Source organism: Leopardus geoffroyi, chromosome A2 (genome assembly GCF_018350155.1).
Source record: "Leopardus geoffroyi isolate Oge1 chromosome A2, O.geoffroyi_Oge1_pat1.0, whole genome shotgun sequence".
Classification (NCBI taxonomy): Eukaryota; Metazoa; Chordata; class Mammalia; order Carnivora; family Felidae; genus Leopardus; species Leopardus geoffroyi.
This window is the reverse complement of record NC_059331.1, coordinates 89,386,412-89,406,949: the sequence shown is the minus strand read 5'-3', so window position 1 is coordinate 89,406,949 and position 20,538 is coordinate 89,386,412. Positions and strand designations below refer to the sequence as shown.

Below are 20,538 nucleotides of genomic sequence, written 5' to 3'. Positions count from 1 at the left end.
AGATTGAATTTTTATAAGAAATTTACATATTTTTTTCCAAATTTTCATTCTCATAGATTGTCTGTATTTTAGAGCAATTCCCTGGTCAAAAACAAGAACACATATTTTCCCCCTACGGTAGGATAAGGAGTAAATTTTGACTGTGTTTACACTTAGGTCGTAATAGTGGTTTAACTATTGTGTTTAACTTAGATCACAAAGTGAAACAGGTTGAATATGGATACAGAAAGAAATAGCTATCTTTGTCATATCAGGTGAACAAGTTGGATAACTATCTGGACATGTACCCCTTCACTCTGGATGTGTTAAAATTAAATTAGCAAAAGGAAAAGCAGTATGGGTGTTCTCTTTATCTTTTGACTTTTTCTGTTTGAGTCTAAGACATATATATGATTGAAACATATAACAGAAATTTTGTGAGGTAAATTATATATGTTGCTGAACTTAGTGAGATGACTTTGGGTAGTCTGAGAAATCCTGTATTATTATTTAGTGCCATGAAACAAAGGGTAAATGGCAAAGCTTTTATTTTTCTCTTTCAGTGCCTAAGAGAAACCAGTGACACTCAGTATAGAGTTCTAATATTCCCAATAGTAAACCAAGGATATTGTAACGAGGAATGGAATGAACTCAGGATTCAGAATTCGATATTTGATTGAATCGCAGTCCTGTGTTTGGTAATATCATTGAGCCTGTATGCGCCAGGATTTTCTAAAGTGAACGAAATAAATTCAAAAGTTACTATGAAAGTAAAATGAGAAAATACAGATGAGAATGTGAATTTTAAAGCAGAGGATTACTCACAAGTGTAAAATACACTTATAAAATTACAGATACGCGGGGCACCTGGGTGGTGTTAAGTGTTAGACTCTTGGTTTAGGCTCAGATAGTGATCTCACATTTTGTGAGTTCCAGCCCCACACTGGGCTCTGCACTGGTGGTGCAGAGCCTTCTGCTTATGATTCTTTCTCTCCCTCTCTTTCTGCCCTCCCCCCCCCCCCGCTTTCTCTCTCTCAAGTTTACATAACTTAAAAAAAATTGCAGATACTCTCTATCAGGAAGATGTGTGAAATAGGAAATAGCACTGGTCATGGTTTCAGCTTGACTGCTGAGGATTTATGAGCAGGTTGAGAAGTTTTCCTAACACTCAATTTCTCTGTCATATAAATAGGCAGAGCAAATGCTCTAAAATACCAGCCTCCTTGATAAGTCTATAAACATTTAAAATAATACATGTAATCGGTCAGACATTAGTAGAGAATAGTGGTTCTCAACTGCAGGCGAGTTGGCTGCTAGTGTTCACATCTGGCGATATCCAGAGACGTTCTTAGTTGTCACAGCTGGATGGACGGTAGGTCGAGGGTGCTAATGGTATCTCTTGTGGGTAGAGGTCCGGGATGATGTTAAACATTGTTCAGTTCACAATCCCTCACAAGAATGAGTTTTCTGGCCCCAAATCTCAGTAGTGCTGAGGCTGAGAAGCCTTGCAGTAGAAGGACCAAGTTGATCATAAGAAATTGATGGAAAGATATGTTCTACCATTACATTAAGGTGTTAATATCTTTCTCTTCATCTGAAATCTTCAAGAACAAATGTTTTTATTAAAATGTTGACTCTACATGCTTAATACCAAGGGAATACTCCCGTGATTGTCATGTCTGATTTCTCCAATAAAACTTGGATTCTTCATCATTACTGACATACATATATTCTAAGATTACAGCATATCCGTATTTATAATACATGTTTGTTTTAAGGGCCCCATTTTCTCCAATATATATTAAAGTATTATCTGGCATGGAAGTGATTATAAAACTTTGAAACATAAAGGATTAACTTTTTATCGAAGAACTATTGAATCTGAATTTTAACATGCACATTTTTAGTTACATTGTAATATTTCACTCTTAAATGTCCCAAACCAGCAGTTTTAATTTTATAGCTAATAAAGTTTGATAATTTCTCACCAGTTAAAAGTAATTCTTTAAATATGATGCTTCTTCCATGGCAAATTTAATCTGACTTTTAAAAGACTATGGTACTCTGCTTGGGGGAGGGGTAGTCTTCTAGTTCTAGATATATACATTTGCCTATTCACGTTTCCATTCGCATCTTTCATATTCCTGAAGAGTCAACGCATTCCTTTAATGTACCTTTTAACAGTATATCATATGGTCATGGTGGTACCATGCTCCATGAATTTTAATGGGGCAGAAATAGTGTATTTTACTTAAAAGTATGCTAGCTGTAATATTTCAACTGCTATTTTCATCTACCTTTGTAAGTAGGTAGTTACACATTGTCCAGGATATGCAGTCCTACTTCCTGAGTTGAGGAAAGGGGCAAAATCCAGACTAGACTTGAAGCATTTTTCCCAGCAGGCTGTCTTCTGCTCCTTACCAAGAAGGTCACAGTTTGGAATCTTTCCCCACTGAAAAAAAGCCTGCGGGAGGGACTAGAATCTCCTGTGGCACAGAGCCTGTCACCAGCTTATTCTCTGCCAGGAGGAGAACATTTCCTTACTGAGCTGTTTCACAGTTGGGTGCTGTTGGGGAGGTCATGAGTCAGTTATCTGCTGACTTCCTTATAAAGCTGTTCTTGAAATTGATGATGTTTATGCTGTAAGTAGCAAGTTAATCGGCAGTCCCTGAGCTTCTGTTGAACTTTTGGGGTCTGAATGACTAGAAGAGGTAATACCTTATGCTATTTGTGGGAGTATTTTCTTGTGTGTGTGTGTGTGTGTGTGTGTTTTTAAAAAATATTTTAAAAACATCTTCAAGTATTTGTATTTTTCCCTGCGTAGGTCTTTGTTTTATTGTCGTTCTTTCTATTATAAAAACAATATAAATGGTTTGGAAAATATGGTGACACATAGAGAATTATGAGGCCTCTAATGATGTCTATTCCATTTTTTTTTCCACTAACCATTACACTTTGAGCAGCTTTCCTTATCATTCAATTTGAATACGATGTTTTTTCCTAGCCCTACGCCCGCCACCCTGATACCACAGTCTTCCGTGATTATTCCAAGTTATTTAAATAGCACGTGTTTCCTCTTTGAAAAAAATAGTAGTCAACTTCCTGATATCTAAATCTTCCTCTGCTCTTCTGTTTTCTTAGGACATATCTTTTGAGGTAAAATAACTGAGTGAAAGTTATCTTTATGGCTTTTGATGAGCAACTGTATATTGCTAATTTCTTGTCAAAATCACCGTATATGAATTTGCCTTCTCATACTTCATAGTTGTCAGTTTCCATTGTATTTGAAGTGCTGTACCCATCATTTGCTTAGTTTATTTATTTATGTTTATTTATTTCTAATGTTTTTATTTACTTTTGAGGGAGAGAGAGAGTGGGCGAGCATGAGTGGGAGGAGGGGCAGAGAAAGAGAGAGGGACAGAGGATTCAAGTCAACTCTGGCTGACATCAGAGAGCCCAACTTGGGGCTCGAACTCACAAACTGTGAGATCATCACCTGAGCCGAAGTCGGATGTTCAACGGACTGAGCCACCCAGTTCCACCATTTGCTTAGTTTACATTGAAGTATTCATTAAAAATGATTTTCACAGGGGCACCTGGTTGGCTCAGTCGGTTAAGCATCCAACTTCGGCTCAGGTCATGATCTTTCGGTTCATGAGTGCGAGCCCTGCATCGGGCTCTGTGCTGACAGCTCGGAGCCTGGAGCCTGCTTCACATTCTGTGTCTCCCTCTCTCTCTGCCCCTCCCCTGCTTGATTCTGTCTATCTCTCTCTCTCAAAAATAAACATTAAAAATTTTTTTAATTATTTTCACAAACTCTTTTAAACTCTATTATTGATGTGAACATTTTAATGCTATGCATAAGTAAGTTATTATGTTTTATGTCTCTAAAATGTGTGTTCCTTACATAAAAGAGTTTTATATTTTACATAGACAAATCTATAGATTTATATCTCGATGATGTCTCACTTATGATGCTTAGAAACTCCTTCCCTAATGAAACAGCAAATATATATTTTCCTAGTTATTACCATTTTATTCTTACCATTGCAGTTTGCATTTTATATTTACATTTACTCTAAGACACCAGATTAATCTAGGGGCTAGTGATGTATAAATTCCATTTTTTTTTCTTTTAAACAATGAATCAATTGCCTCAGAACTATTTTTAAATAAGTCTTCCTTCTATGTTTGTTGCAGAAAAGAGATATTCTTGAAGGCCTAGTCACTTCGAAGACACATGCCATGCTTTAGCTATGAGAGATTTGACAGGCAAATTATCTGCAAGGGAATTACCATTAGGCCGCTATTATTGGAGAGCAGAGTCCCTGACCTTTACCTGCTGCTTCATACCTAAATGTCCTTTGTCCCTCTCCACGCTACTCTTCTCGTGTTAAATGAATTGCCCTTCACTGAAGATCTACATTTAATAATGCCAAATATATTATCCTTGTTCACATTAGGCAAATGGATAGTCGACCCCAGTTCGAGCGTGGTTTTGATTTAGCGGAGCAGTTTTTACTTATCACTCTTAGAGTGGAGAAAATTCCACGAGTTTAAATCAGAGGCCAGAGATTACATTATCTCTTTGTAAAGGAGCTGAATTTTCTAAATGGACTGTGCTGACATCTCACTGTGGAGATACAGCCTGCCTAATGCATCCTGTTCCAGGATGGAAGGCAAGCAGTACAGAGAAGGAGAACGTGAAGTAGACAAATGTGAATCAGCCGCTTGATTTCTGGGTCGCAGCTTCCTGTCTCTAGATAGCAAAAAAAACCCTATGAAAATATAGCAATTCCAACTGTATTTTATTAGAAATACTATTTCAATCAAGGCATGTTTTTGAAAATTGACAAAGGAAAAACACTCAAGTGATCTAATAAACATTAGATAAATCCAGAAAGAAATTTATTAAAGTGCATTTTATATCTATAGGTCAAAAAAGAAAAAAAAAAAGAAAAATTAAGCATTCCACGGAAGAAAGAAAAGGGAAGGATCACACTGGACTAAGTAAATGCCAGGTGTTTATGAAACTCTGAGTCCAGTAGGGACAGACATAGACGCAGAAGGAGGGAAGGGAGCTGGACTTCAGAGTTAAACAAATAAACAGGATACAAAAAGAGAACAGCAGAGATAATGAAGTGTTACATCATATGTGCGAAATCAAAGTCATAATTTCTTCCTGTCAGGAGATTAAAGAGAACAATAAAAAGTAGTGAGTCAGAGCTGTGACAGCTCTCTAAAAGCCACATTAAGCGCAGCTTAAACATCAGCAAGAGTTCCAGTTATGAAATCTAGAGATGAACTGAAACTGAAGTCACCCACCTTGACTGTCATGCTAATAACCACAGGCCATTTTCTATTAAGAGGAAATTACAAAAAATAAAAGCCTCAGAACCTCTCCAGCTTTTCAGTGACAGTGCAGTAGTCTATAATGTTGCTAATAATACCTCACACTTTAACCTTCCAAGAGCTTTACTCTTAACCCCCCAAATACACCATATGCTCTGTCACCAACTTGATAAATGGAAGCCCCATCGGAGAAGATAAATGAGTAATCATAGGAAGCAGAGTCGGCAGATAAGTACCAGATCCTAGGCTTTGGAGTCAGAATTTTGTGATCTAAGATATATTTAAAATTTGAAGAATAATTCCTACAGGAAAATTATTTAAAGGAAAACGTGTACGTAATGTGTTAAATTTGAGATTAGTGTTTCTGCTTAAGATGGACCCTTTCGAATCCTACCAATTCAAGTTCACATTTGTTATTTTAGGCATGAGACTCCCCCGTTTCTGAGAATGTAAGTGAATGACAACAGCATTTTTAAATGCCTGGGCCTTTAGAGTAAGTCCATTAAGAAAAAAAAAAAAAAAAGAAAAATAGTACACACAAGAATCACCAAATGGGGAAAGTTAAGGGAAACAAACAAACAAAACCCTGATGGTGTGGATTCAGCTTAGAACGAAGTCAGCCTGGAGACCATTCAGCTTCATTAACCAGGGATCTGGGCTGTGACCTGCCTTTGGCCTTGCGTGGTACCCCGCCAGCTGCACTTCTCTGGCACAGAGGGTGGTTGGCTATATACTTGTTAGTTAACTGGGCTGGTAGCCAGAGATGTTTCTTTTCCTTTGCTCATATTTCCACAATTGAAGGGACTTTTTCCTACATATTTTTCACATAAAGATGCAGTGTATAATCCACCCACTGTGAATAAATTTAATTTAGCCGTCTTTATGCCTCCTTGATTTCCATCCACTAAAAGTCTACAATTCAGGGACAGATGTGTAAACTGGGAAATCTTCCAGACTTCTTTGTTGTTGTTGTTATTCTACTTAGTGCCGAGCCACTCAACAATATTCCACATGAAACAGGGCTCTTGTGTCGGTAAACGTGCCTCCAGTTATATTGAAGGTAGATTTGCTATTCACACCAGGTTGGGGGCCAGGCAAGCCTAAATGCTTGGATTGTCTTCCAGTGCTGTTGCTTCAAAGGGTAAAGGGCATCATGTTTCAGGAGGGGTTCTTTTTTGTTCATTGAGTTTTCTCACACTTGAAATCACATCACTAGGTCATGGTATACTGAGGTATGGCAAATATTTCCACAAATGACATAATCTAAAGTATCACATATACACACAGTATCAAAATTCAATCCATAGTAAAAAGGGAAATTCAGCTTTAAATGTTGCTAACCTTCTGACGATGGTCCTACTCAGTTACAGCTCTAACATCCCAAAAGCTGTATCCATGCTTTTCCCCTAGACTTTTAACAAGTCGCCACTTACGGTCTCCATATGCTGCTCAGCTCACTTACTGGGTGATATCCAGAAGACAGAGTGGATTCCTTTTGGAATCCTTGTTCTATTTCTACTTCACAGGTAGTAGCATGTGCTAAAATCCCTCTTTCTGCACGATGACTGTCAGTGTCCCGTTCTGGCTCAGAAATTCAGATACCAATTGGTGTTTTTAATATTCTACTTGGTACGTGAAATTTCTGTAAAGATGGTCGGTTGTGAGATTCCAGTTTTACTTCATTGTTTTTTTATAGCTTTCATTCCTACCTGTAGACTGGGAGAAAAACGAACTATGTTCCAAAGGTTTAGTTAGATAATAATGAGATGCAAACCTGCATCTTTGGGGGCTGTTACTTTTGTGGAATTTGTCATTGTCTTCCACTGTGGCTGGTAATATTATGCTTGATGATAGGGAGACGGGAATAGATCTCTTAGGTTCATCTGACTAAACCTAGGGAGCCTCTGTTCATTTGCTCATAGCCCTCTCTGCTTTTCATTTATTACCTCCATTTTTCCAATTCTGCAGTTGAAACCTGATGAAAGGATCATCAAAACAGAATACGGGCTACTGATTCGAAGTTTGCAGAAGAAGGACTCTGGGATGTATTACTGCAAAGCCCAGGAGCACACTTTTATCCACACCATAGTGAAGCTGACTTTGAATGTCATTGAGAGTGAACAGATGGAAAATACCCAGAGGGCAGAGCACGAGGAGGGGCAGGTCAAGGATCTGTTGGCCGAGTCACGGTTGAGATACAAAGACTACATTCAGATCCTTAGCAGCCCAAACTTCAGCCTCGACCAGTACTGCGAACAGATGTGGCACAGGGAGAAGCGGAGACAGCGAACCAAGGGCGGCCCCAAGTGGAAGCACATGCAGGAGATGAAGAAGAAACGAAATCGAAGGCATCACAGAGACCTGGATGAGCTTCCGAGAGCCATGGACACGTAGTTTTTTCTTTAATTTAAAGAAAAGAATGCTTTACCTGCAAAAATAGCATCTTCTGTTTTGTACACCCCATATACGAACTCATAAGAGCTTTCCACGGAGTTGTGCTAAGGCAAAGGACCCAAGAACGATAATCTGAATAAGACCATATGTGGTGAATATGGCATAGCAAGGGCAAATAATTCATCTGAACCGGTTTTCCGAGAACTAAACATGTACCTGCAAAGTAGTAGAATTAGCCTCGAAATAGGGGCTTCCCATTTGTAAATGTTTTGTGTCCTGAGTTTTTGAATTTGTTATGTCATGTAAATACCTGAGGTCAGCAAGCATCAAATTTGATATTGTCATAAGGTGCTTTATTTCCCTTGCATGGACGTTAAGGATGGAGTTGACCATGCAGTTGTGCTATATATATGTTCTTACGAACAGATATATCAATTCCGCTCTAGAACTGGCTACCACACGGTAGGAATTGGAAGACACAAATGCACACAGCCCACACTATCAACAGGATCTTTCCCGGTTCACTCTTGGTTCACAGTTTCGGAGTTTGGAGAGGTGCATTATTTCAAACTACAGAGGTTTACGTTCGTTGTACTGCAGTGTGATTTACTGAAGGTATAAATGCTCCTCCCAGCATTCCTTGTGACTTGTCAGGAGTAACAGGTTCGTGGAGAGAAGTTAGTGCTCGGTTATGTGTTTTTAGAATATATGCCGAGCTTTACAGGGACGGAATGCTTCATAAATATTTTAATAAGACATCGGAAAACATTTTAATAAGGGAAACACCATGATGTATACTGCATCCTAATGGGAAGGCATACAGATGGGATTTGTTAAGAGACAGAAAGAAAGACAGCCATAAATTCTGGCTTTGGGGAAAACTCATATCCCCATAAAAAGGAAGAACAATCACAAATAAAGTGGGCGAAATGTAATGTAGCTTTGGTCACCAGAGTATAAGTAGCTGCCAATTTGTAATCCATCTGTTAAAAAAATTCTGCATTATAACAAACTGCTAGCAAAAGTCTGAGGAAAAGTAAATTTTCTAAAAGATCATGGGAAGAATGAACACAGATTTATTTACAACCAATGGGATTTCAGTAGTACTTCCTCTCTTTTTTTCTAAAATTTCATTGTACTCTGTAAATTATTTCCATTTACTGCCTTTATTCTCTCCTGAATATTGGATTATTGGATTTTATTTGAGTGAATAGGAAAATAACAATATATGCATATAGAGAGAGATAGAATTAGGTAGACTAGAGTGGTGGGGAGTGGGGATATATATTTGTTGAATAACAGAACAAATGCAAAAATTTTGACAACGGAAAGGGTTAAATTAACTCTTTGACATCTTTTCTTCACACAATCTTTTTGCATTTCTGAGATTATATGCTGTAATTCAAGTAACATTGCTTTCGTAATTTAATAATAAATAAGCCTAATGCATGTAAAGAAACCGAACTCGCAGCATTAACCTAAACATTTTTCATATTTTGTTAGCACTTTCGAATGTTTCCAATTTGACTTTCCCTCTCTGCATACGTATGGTATGTTTCCTGCCTGTGGAAGCAGGACTCACCTTTCCTTCTTGGAACACAAAACCCTTAGCCTTCTTCTGTTTTGCCTCTTCACGCCCTTTTTAGTGTGAAATGAAAAATTAGTCACTTCCTCACATGGAAGGCAGCCTTTCAGAAAACTGAATAGCAGACATTGCTCGTTTATCATGCATGCTGCATATCTTGAAAGAAGAGCCTCTGAGAACCTGTGTGGCTAAAGGGCACCTTATTAGAGTTCAGTGTCATGTCTGTGACTGACTCGATGTTCAGAACATTCAATCTTACGTTCATTTTATTTGTCTTGCTTACCTATGTCAAAGTAGTCACACTGCTATGTGAGGTTAAGTACCTCTTTTGAAATGATACCGTAAATATTTGTAGGCGTTTCACTATACAGAAAGCTTAAATAAGTTTTTGTTTGTTTGTTTGTTTGTTTTTAAGGTGAACCAGACACAAACACTCTTTAAAAGTAATGCATGAGAAAGCTGTAGGGAGATCAGGCTAATTGAATATCGTAATGAGAGTGTCTGTAACTTTGGATTCGCTGGGTCTAAATGTTCCAGGAACTCATAGCAAGCTCAAAGCAAATAAATGGGAGCCTGTTTTATTTTTAAGATTTCCTGTATATCAGACAGTCATGATCAAAGCAGAGATGGCTTTGGGAAAATTACATGAAGCTCAAATGTTAGGATTGACTTCTGTAATAAATTTGGTTTTCATCAAAATACGAATGTTCAGGCCATTTTTTAATTGCTCCTTTTTAATCTTAATTATTTAGATAAAGTTTGGGCAACTTCTTTTACCCTACAGCAAATATTTGGGCTGCTTTAGATCTAAAACATTAACTTATGGTAATTGCTTAAAATATATTTGAAATATTGAGTAAATATTGAGTGAAACAAAAAGTCATAGAATAAAAAAATATGGACAAAGATTTATGTGTATTTGTAAAGATAGAGGACATCTAAGCTACATTGAATTTTTAACCTTTTAATTGCCTGGAACACTTAAGACAGTGTGAATGTATTAAGTCTAGGGCTGAGACACAATATATGCTTCCTCACCACTGAAGGTTTTACCAAAATTTCCTTGAAATAGTGTAAACTAGAATTATAGTCATAGTTTCAAAAATGTTTGCTAAGAAATCAGCTATCTATGGAGAGGTCTTAAAATGTCTGCTTATTCTTGGTTTCATATTTTTCTCCCCTGTTTTGAATACATGTGTCTTTAACTTGCCTATTCTTGCCTGCATTTCATTCCATCTATTTATGCTGCTAAATGGAATTCTGCCTTTCTGCATACATTTACATTCAATTCATTGGGAATTTTGAGAGTTTGCTTAGAAATGAATAGTAATTAATTTATGTAGAAGCTTTTTTTCCTCCAAAGAGCTCAAAACACTACATTCATATTACTGAATAAACATTTTGGAAAACCAACCAAATTACTTAAGAGATGGAAAAGTAGTCAGAGAAATTCAGAAATTTGCAAAAGCTACAACAGTAGAGGAATCATAATCTATACCAAATCTCACCAATGTTTGGCTAACTGATGCTCATTTTCAATATGCTACCTGCAAAATTGTCTTACTCTTGAATTCTGCCTTTGGTCAATATTTCAGTTCTTTTATGCTGTTAAGTTTTGTTCCTGCTGAATTGTATAGACTCAATTAAAAACTGAGTTTACAGTGGCCAGTGACTGTTTTTCAACATTATGAAAACTAAACTTTCAAAGTTTTATGTTAACCACATGTCCACAGAATATTAAGTTGAATAAGAACATTAATTAGACACTGGTATTTTAAACTTAAATATAAGCTATATTTCGTATATATAATAAATACCAATGAAATCAAAACTGAAATGGCTTCTCTTTAGAATGTTACATTTGTCGCAGACAACATGTTGGAAAAGTGATTAGCCTTACTGGGAATGGATAGTTTAGAAAAAAGTGGTATTTGAAATGTTTTTATAGAAAGATATATTTTTCTCAGTAAATGACCACATCATTTTAATAATTTAGCTTACAAGTGAGGTTAAAAAACAAGATTTAAAATTCCAATATTGACAGTGCAAAGATAGGAATATGCACATGAATTATACCTCTCATTTAAATATTTTGTAGTGTAAATTATTTATGGTAAGTTTGAGATAGAGGATTTTTTGGGAAAGGGCAAAAATCTATCAGCTAGTCATGTAATTTAATTCTGGTATTGTAAGTGGTTACCAATCAATTTTCAATTACAGTTTTGCTATTTTGAAAGAACTGTAGTCTTGTAATCTAAAATAATTGAAAATTGTCAAATGTATATTTTGGTTGTATTATATAATAAAACACAAGCATTAGTGTTCTATGGTTATAAACAGAATGTTGGTTTGTGTGCAAGTTTTGTTTTCAAACCCTAAACATGATAACCGAAATTTATGCAGGGAATCACATTAAGAATAAGTGTCTCTCCCCAATTAATACAATTATGTAGCTACCCTTTACTGTGATCTAAATTTAGACTTTGGCAGACTGACATAAACATTACTACCCGAAGTAACTACTTTTAAGACTTCCAGGGGCACCTGGGTGGCTTGGTCGGTTAAGCGTCCGACTTCGGCTCAGGTCATGATCTCACGGTCCGTGGGTTCGAGCCCCGCATCAGGCTCTGTGCTGACAGCTCAGAGCCTGGAGCCTGTTTCAGATTCTGTGTCTCCCTCTCTCTCTGCCCCTCCCCTGTTCATGCTCTGTCTCTCTCTGTCTCAAAAATAAATAAACGTTAAAAAAATTTTTTTTTAAAAAAAAGACTTCCAGTGATCACTTTATACATAAAATTCGAAAATACTCACCTATATGTTTAGCCCTATGACTGTAATTTATTAAAGGAGTAAGCTGAGGTTTTTGGTTTTTGTCTTATAAAGAAACATCTTGAATTTCTTTTAGAGAATATTCTATTTCTGGTCAATTTGGTACATTTGTGAAGGATAGTTTATATTTTCAAGCAGATAATATATAATACCCCCCCAACCCAGTTATGAAATAACTTGTAGAGATATTGTACAGAAAAAATGTCAGGTTTTCTGTGTGCTCTGACAATCTTCAAACATGAGTGTTTACAGTAATGTATAATCCTTGAATGAAAAAAAATTATATATTGGCATTCTTAGTAGAACCTTAGTAGGATCATGTCCAAGTCATTAATATAAATAGAATATAATACAAGCTCAGTCACTGAGACAATTCCAGTTGTATTTGTTTGAATATAGAAAAGTGCTTCAGTGGGGCACCCGGGTGGCTCTGTGGGTTGAGCGTCTGACTTCGGCTCAGGTCATGATCTCACAGTTCGTGAGTTCGAGCCCTGCGTCGGGCTCTGTGCTGACAGCTCAGAGCCTGGAACCTGCTTCAGATTCTGTCTCTCTGCCCCATCTCCACTCATGCTCTGTCTCTCTCTGTCTTAAAAATAAATAAAACATTAAAAAAAATAAAAAAAAAGAAAAGTGCTTGAGTAATTCTCAAGACAAGAGAAACAAGAGTTGAACATTTAAGTTGAGAAGTAAAAGCATCTATAACCATGTAACTTGTTACCTGCATTAACAGTTTTTCTAGTCCAGGGAAAAGTCTTGCCCAGGAAGATGGAGCTGTATATAACTTTATTGTTTCTTTCAGAAGTTGATACACTTTTCCTTGGTGTATATATTGGTACAAAGACACATCTTGGAGAATGTTTGGGTATACCCAATTAGGTTTAAAAAGCACATGTTCCAAGAACCAGCTTTTCACAATTACATACGTACCCTTGAGAGCCTTTTCCACATGTGCAATAATAGACATTTTTAAAAATAGTTATTCTAGAATTAATTATAATAGAAAAAAGGAGAACAATCTATTTTCTACAAAAAGAGAATGGATAGATTGAAGTATAGTCACTAAATGGATACAGAAATTTAAAAAAATGTCTGTGTGCATCAACATAGAAAAATCTCAGCAACACTGTTCAATGAGAAAAGTCAAGGAGTGTAGGAATGCAAGCAGAATTACACTGGATATCAAGTTTAAAGAAGCAAATGATACTGCTTATGGATACATACATTCATATAGAAGTAGTAAACATATGAAAAAAACACTTCTGGAAAAGTTAAACCCCAAATTTAAATAGATTTTCCTCCAAGAAACAAGAGAAAGAGGATATAGGGAGTGACAACTGTTTCAATAATGTTTTGCTTTCTTAAAAAACATGTCTAAGCCCAATGTTATATTTACATTACTTATGTTTGTAGGAACTAGTATATTTAAATGTTAATAATTGACGAAGTTGGGCATTGGATTGCGGTTTAAACATATTACTCTCAATACAATTCTGTGTGCTTGAAATATTTCACAATAAAAAGTAAATTAAGGATCTAAATCTCACAGAACAAATTATTCAATAATAGATTCTAAAGAGGGAGGCAAAGAGAGAAAAGAATCAGATATAGAAATATTAGATATTCAGCCATAATAATAGATGCAGCTTTCCAGCTCCGGTTACTCTTACATTACGGACTTTCTTGGACACCCTGATTATTTTTAAAAAACGTGACAGCTAGGACCTTGGTTGGCCTCAGGGACCCTCGGATAATGTCTAGTTTTCAAAGCAACACCTTATTGTTATGGAAATGCCTAAGGCATCTAGGATATGGAACTATATGCTTAATATGCCAAAAAGACTCCAAACAGCTGAGTTGGCCTTTCTTGGATTGGACACTGTTCAAGGTTGATATTTAAAATATAGAGTTCCTTCTTTCTGGCTTGCATATCAAAATTATAAACCAGCTTACACCCTTTAGGTAACTGAAGAAGAAAGAGAAATATTTATATCTTGCAAAATGTCTTTAAATGGTCCCACAAATCATTATTTTCTGTAGAAAGATTTTATATTGATATAACTTGCCTTTTTAATTTACTATGGATGTTTTGTTTATGTGTAGAGATCGGCCAAAATTTAGCCCATCATTTTTGCCCTTTACCTATTCTCAATTTTATTGGGTCCTGTTAGTGAGGGATTTGTGTATTTAAATATGTAATCGCAGGAGTATTTGGGGGTTATATTCAGAGAGTATTAATTTAAAGTACGTCAACCTGAATAAGAAGAGAATGAAACCAATTTACCAGATGGGAAGTTATCATTTAGAATCAGGAAAAGGACTGCTTCATGGGCCCTATCCCTCTAAGCTTTTAATATATTGAAACAAGTACGATTGTGTAATTATCTTCAATTATTGAATTGTGTTATAAATGTAGCCCTTTCATACAGATCATTTTGACTACGGGAAACAAATAAAAAATTAGAGTCACCTGTTGTAATTTGTGTTGTTGCTCTAGTCTTAATTGATATTTGGAAGCAGTCTTAGGCTTCAGGGGCCACAGGCAAAGTTAAGAGTGAGAATTACCGTAACTTACTCCTGTGTGAAAACCATAGAAAGCTGGACAAGAAGGCAAAGGGCTGATTATTAGGAACTTTACGATTCACACGAGATAGAGATTTCATCCTGTGGCCAGGGGGAGACACTTTGGTATTTTTAAGCAGAGAAATGACAGAATGGTATCTCCATTAAATTTGCATACGAGAAATCAACGTAAAGTGAAAAATGACCTCTTGATTTCCATGCGTTGCAACTGGATGGATGACAGTTTAAAAAAAAAAAAGAGAGAGAGAGAGAGAGAGATAGTAGTCCGCACCCCCACTTTCCCTGGTTTTAATTGCCCTGCTCAACAGCTATTCAAAAGTAGAGGATCCTCCTTCTGACCCGGGCAGGTCACGTGTAGCCAAATGCTGCGTCACAACGCATGTCTCCTTCACCTCACTTCACCTGTTCCCGCGGGCGTGTTGCCGTCTCCCGTCGTCACAAGAAGGGTACGTACAGTCCAATAAGATATTTAGAGAGACCACATTCATGTAACTTTTGTTACAGCAGATCGTTACAATTGCTCTATTTTATTATTAATTTGTGCTGTTCATCTCTTACTGCGCCCAATTTATAAACTAAACTTTATCATAGGGATGCCTGTAGAGAAAATAAGAACGGTGTACGTGACGTTCAGTACTATCTGTGTGTTCAGGCATCCACCGGCGGTCTTGGAACCTATCCCTCACGGAGAAGGGGGGTGGTCACTGAAAAGGTTAGGGTGGAGGTCATGGTTTGAACATTAAACACCGAGTTTGGGATGATTTGAAAGAGTGTCGGGTAGGCAGTTTGAAACATGGGCTTGGTGCTCAGGAGAAGTGAAAGCTGGGATTATTTGGTGGTCATGGTCGTAGAGGACGGAAGCAAGGTAACCGGGAATGCAGTGAACATAAGCAGAGCTGGATGGTCAACTTGGAGCCTACATTAGTGTGTGTCTCCTGATGTGAACTTGTCATTAATTTGTCTGTATCTTAATGAGATATCTCTCAGGTATCAAAAAGCTTACAGAATTATGGATTTTCCTTGTTTCTCCCCCCAGAAACTAAACTGCTTGAGGACAAAGTCTGTATTCTTAGTATCTAGCAGCCTTTAGCAACTGAAAAAGAGTTAAACAAGTGTTGTGAAACAACAAAAGAGTTTTCCTCAAAAATTATTATGATTCTTTATTTAAGGAACTGGTAAGAAAAAAATTCCACCAAATGGAAGCATTTTTAAAAATTCCTACCCCATGTGCTTCTTTTTAAATCAAATTGGTAAATTGATGAAGGCCCATTTTCATTTTGAATGTTCTTCTGTTTTAAACAGCAATTACAAACTGGTGTTGGGTTTTTTTCTTTGATTCAGGTGGACTCAATGCCACAAACTACGAGATTTAAACTGATAGAAAGAAGGTCCATATAATTTGTGATGGATGGTTTGTTTAAGCGCAAGGACTTTAAAGAGGTCTTTAAAGAAAACTTGAAAGGTTTAAATTCATAGCGTAGTCAAGAATATAGATTTCTCTGACAGAAATTCTTTGGTAAATAGCATTTTATTTTTGCCATAGTATTTTCCTGTTTGATTTACATGAAAGGGCATCTAAGCATTAAATGAAATCTTCTTGGGAAAACATTCTACTAGACCTTTAATATCAAGTGCTGAATGAAAGCAAACCAAAGTTTTAACATTGTTTCTTTATCCATTTTGGCCCCTGTTTATATTGTCTAAAAATGTGACTGAGTTAGGTATACTGGCTACATTTACACTTTAGCTCTTAAAGAGCAAAGTAAGTTTCTGTCACTTAGAACTATTAAGATGCATTACTTAAGATGCATTATGAATTTTTAAAAGTGAAATACTGACATATGAAAGTTTTGATTTTATTTTTTTAATGTTTTATTTATTTTGAGAGAGAGAGAGAGAGAACCAGGAGGGAGGGTCAGAGAGAGAGGAAGACACAGAATCTGAAGCAGGCTCCAGGCTCTGAGCTGTCAGTGCAGAGCCCAGTGTGAGGCTGGAACTCACGAACTGTGAGATCATGACTGGAGCAGAACTCAGATGCTTAATCAACTGAGCCACCCAGATGCCCTGAGAGTTTTGATTTTAATTTGAATCCAGGAAGATGTATGTAATTTGCAAAAAACAGCTCTTAAATTTCCCATGCCAAAAAAAAAAAAAAATCAACCCCCACCCAAAAAAAGAAAGGATTCCTAGCTTTAGCAAGAACTATTTCCTTTCTCTGTGATTATATAAAAACAAAAACAACGAACTACAGCCCTCTCTTTTGGACATAATACAAATTAAAGCTATTTATAAATGTATTTATTTTATAAATCAAGCGTACAAATGATCTAAGTAACAAAAATATAAAAGTAATTATTTTTGAGTATGTAGAGACTCTGTTGTCTGAGATTTATATGATATAGATGTATATCTGAGGAATCTAAGCACAAACTCCACACCACACACATTTAGACAACTGTCCATTGTTTTCCACTGTATCTTACTGAGAGAGCTACTAACATGGGTAAGTGGTTTGTGGTACCTCTTGCCAAGATGGTGAATTGGATAAGGTTCCAGTTTATCCTTCTTCATGTCAATATAATGGTGTGAGGGGAGATAGGGACCAAAGGGAAATAAGAGTGTGCTCTACTCCTTTCTTTCTGGTGGGGAGATAAAGATAAGCGTAAGGAATCAGTAACAGTGAATTGGCAGGATTATATGTCTTAAGTTAAAGAAAACCTCTACAGAAATTAAAACAAAACAAAACAAAAAAACTAGGCTCAATTCCAAATTTAACATGGGCAAGAGGGGATTATAGTTAAGAAATAGAGTGAGGGCCAGTCGAAAGAAAATTACTAAGAGGAAACATCATGGATAAGAGGGGATTCTGGTTAAGCCAACTTAACAGGATTCTTGAGGAAGTCAGCTCTGGGTAATGAGATAACATCTAGGGATGGTGAAGGATGAGGAAATGATCGGATATCAAGGGTAATCAGACATTGAGGGTGGGGGATCCTGGATAAACTGACTTGACAAGATTCTTTTAAAACTGGGCAATGCAGGTCCTACAGGATGGACTCTGAAGCCCAAGATCAAAGTCTAGTTGAGGGTTTAGAGGGGCCTAACTAAAGTTGGGTGAAGGAGAGACTCTTTGTCAGTTTGACATCCCAAGGCCCAAGAAGGGGGATAGTGGTAGAGGATGGAATACAGATGTGCAGCCTCGGGTTTTCACATGTTTATGCTAGGGGCCCCTTGAAGGTCAGGAAGCAAATAGAGTGACTCATGGGACTGATGCCTGATGCATCCATTTACACTCTTGTTCCAGCTCTGCAAATATAATGGACTACCCTAGATTTGGGGATAAGATACACAAAGAGAGAGGACTTGCATGAACCAATGAAAACAATGTGTTTTGAACGGTGAACTATAATCAGCTCAAGCCTCCGTAGCTGAGATTAGGAGGAAAGAGAAAGAGTATTTCGTTTGAGCACACCAATAGGACACAGTAGCTACTGAACTGCTTGTCTGTGGGAAAATCTGCCCCTTCGTGGACAAACATCTCACCATGGATGTTACTGAAGGAAAAGGGCTCCCTTCTTGGAAGGTAGCCATAGCCCAGATTTCCTAAATGAGTACTTTTAGATTGCTTTATTTGCACTGTAATATTGCTTTTATTTTAGTTAATTTTTGAGTGAAATATCCTTATATGGACTTGCCCAAGATATTGGCCACAATCTGAAATAGAGCTTCTTGGGGGAAAACGTGGTTGGAGTTTCAAACTCGGGAACAAAATAAACATGAAAGTTACTAAAACCTACCAATTACTGCACGCATACAATGTGTTAGCTGCTTTGCAGGTATGATCTCAGTTTACGCTCACATCAACACTTAGACATAGGAATTATTATCCACGTTTTTCAGAAGAAGCTAAGACTGGTCAGGAAATAAATGTGTGACCTAAAGTCATTACAGATACTGTAGAGCTGGTAAGTGGCAGAACCGAGATTCGCATCCTGGCTGTTTGATTCAAAATTCCAAGTTGTGCACAATAACAATACTGACTCTTGGCCCATTTGTAAATTGGACATGTCTATAATAAGTGTTCTCATTACTGCTGTATTGAGACTTAGGTTTGTTTTTATTTATTAATTACCAATCATTACGGCAGTTAAACTTCATGGAATATAATCTTTATTAAATCCTTTAAAAGCCTAGTAAAGTAAATACTACTTTAATTTACATTTCCCCATGAAAAAACTCAGAATTCCAGAGATTAAATGAATTTACCAATGGCATTTTATTTTAGCCATACTAACATAGACATGCTTTGTGCCAGTTCTAAATGCTTTAGAAATATAAACTCATTTAATTCCACAGCCTCCTGTGAAACCAGTACTGTTTTCATCCAGATTTTACAAATGAGGAAACTGAGGCACCATAAGAGTAAATAACTTGCTTCAGGCCACATGCGGGCAGAGACTGTATTTGAACCCAAGTTGGTTGGCTCTGAATCAGTCTGTGCTGTCTCATGCTGCAAACTGATGAAAGCAAGCATTGACTTTCAAGGCCAACCCTTAAACTCTGCTGTAGGAACAGCTATACAACATTATTACAGTCAAGAAATTATACTTAGGATGACTATTAAAGGACAAAAATAGGACAGTCATGGTATAAGTTTCTATGTTGCTGCATAAGAATTATTAACTGGATTGGAGGACCTGCATGGCTCAGTTGGTTATGTGTCTGACTCTTGATTTTGGCTCAGGTCATGATCTCATGATTCGCGATATTGAGCCCCACATCCGGCTCTCTGCTCACAGCCTGCTTAGGATCCTCTCTCTCTTCCTTTCTCTCTGCCCCTCCTCCCCTCTCTTTCTCTCAAAAATAAATAAACTTAAAAAAATAATTATTACATTTTTAACTTGATTTGTTCTCTTTCTTTCAAGATGATGTCTCATTCTTAATATTTTCTGAATTAATATAGTCCCATGGATTTAGAAAATGCAAGCACAGAGATGGTGTGGAATGGCCTGGGACTGGGTGGTAGCTGTGGCACCAAGTTAAAATATTTATGTTCAGGGGCGCCTGGGTGGCTCATTTGGTTAAATGTCCGACTTCAGTTCGGGTCATGAACTCGCAGTTCATGAGTTCGAGGCCCCCATGGGTCTCTGTGCTGACAGCTCAGAGCCTGGAGCCTGCTTCGGATTCTGTGTCTCCCCCTGTCTCTACTCCTCCCCACCCCCCCCACTCTCTCTTAAAAATAACTTAAAATTTAAAAAATATAAGGGCAGGGTAGGTGATAGGTATTGAAGAGGGCATCTTTTGGGATGAGCACTGGGTGTTGTATGGAAACCAATTTTACAATAAATTCCATTTTTAAAAAAATAAAATAAAAAAATAAAAAATATATATTTGTGTTCATATTTTCAGTTAATAACATTCTAGTCATTCATTCACATTTGTAAAATTGAAGCCATCCCTTCCATAGATATTTAGTTGCTTTTGTGTTTTAGCATGAGCCTTTCAACTAAAACAGTTGTGGTTTTCAGAGTGAGCATCATATAAATATCAAATTAAGGCTCTTTGCTAAGTCTGAGAGTGTCTGGTGGTTGGAAGTTACTGCTCTTCTGCTTAGAAGTAAGAGCGATAGTGTCTGTAGAGTTTAGGTGAATGATGGCTCATTTTGGAAGGTATATTAGACAGGAAGCCTCTGCTGGAGGCTGAGAGGACTCAATTCCATTTTTTCTTTTGGCACAGACTGCTTTCTCTCCAGGGAGCCAAGTCTGTAATGAGGACATAAGTCAGGTAACACTATCAAGTGGAGGAGGCTATGCTTCACTCCA

The 20,538-nt window shown here is 37.1% G+C and overlaps 1 protein-coding gene across 9 annotated transcripts in view; it reads left to right on the top strand.

Moving 5' to 3' along the window:
• SEMA3D (semaphorin 3D) overlaps positions 1–11,652 on the top strand; it is a 200,851-nt gene extending 189,199 nt beyond the window's left edge. For all 9 annotated transcript variants that reach the window (XM_045494651.1, XM_045494650.1, XM_045494658.1 and 6 more), the window contains one exon: positions 7,300–11,652. In XM_045494651.1, the coding sequence (XP_045350607.1) occupies positions 7,300–7,725 (426 nt within the window). In that variant the 3' untranslated portion in view covers positions 7,726–11,652. The remainder of the gene's footprint in view (positions 1–7,299) is intronic.
• The last annotated feature ends 8,886 nt before the right edge of the window (positions 11,653–20,538 follow it).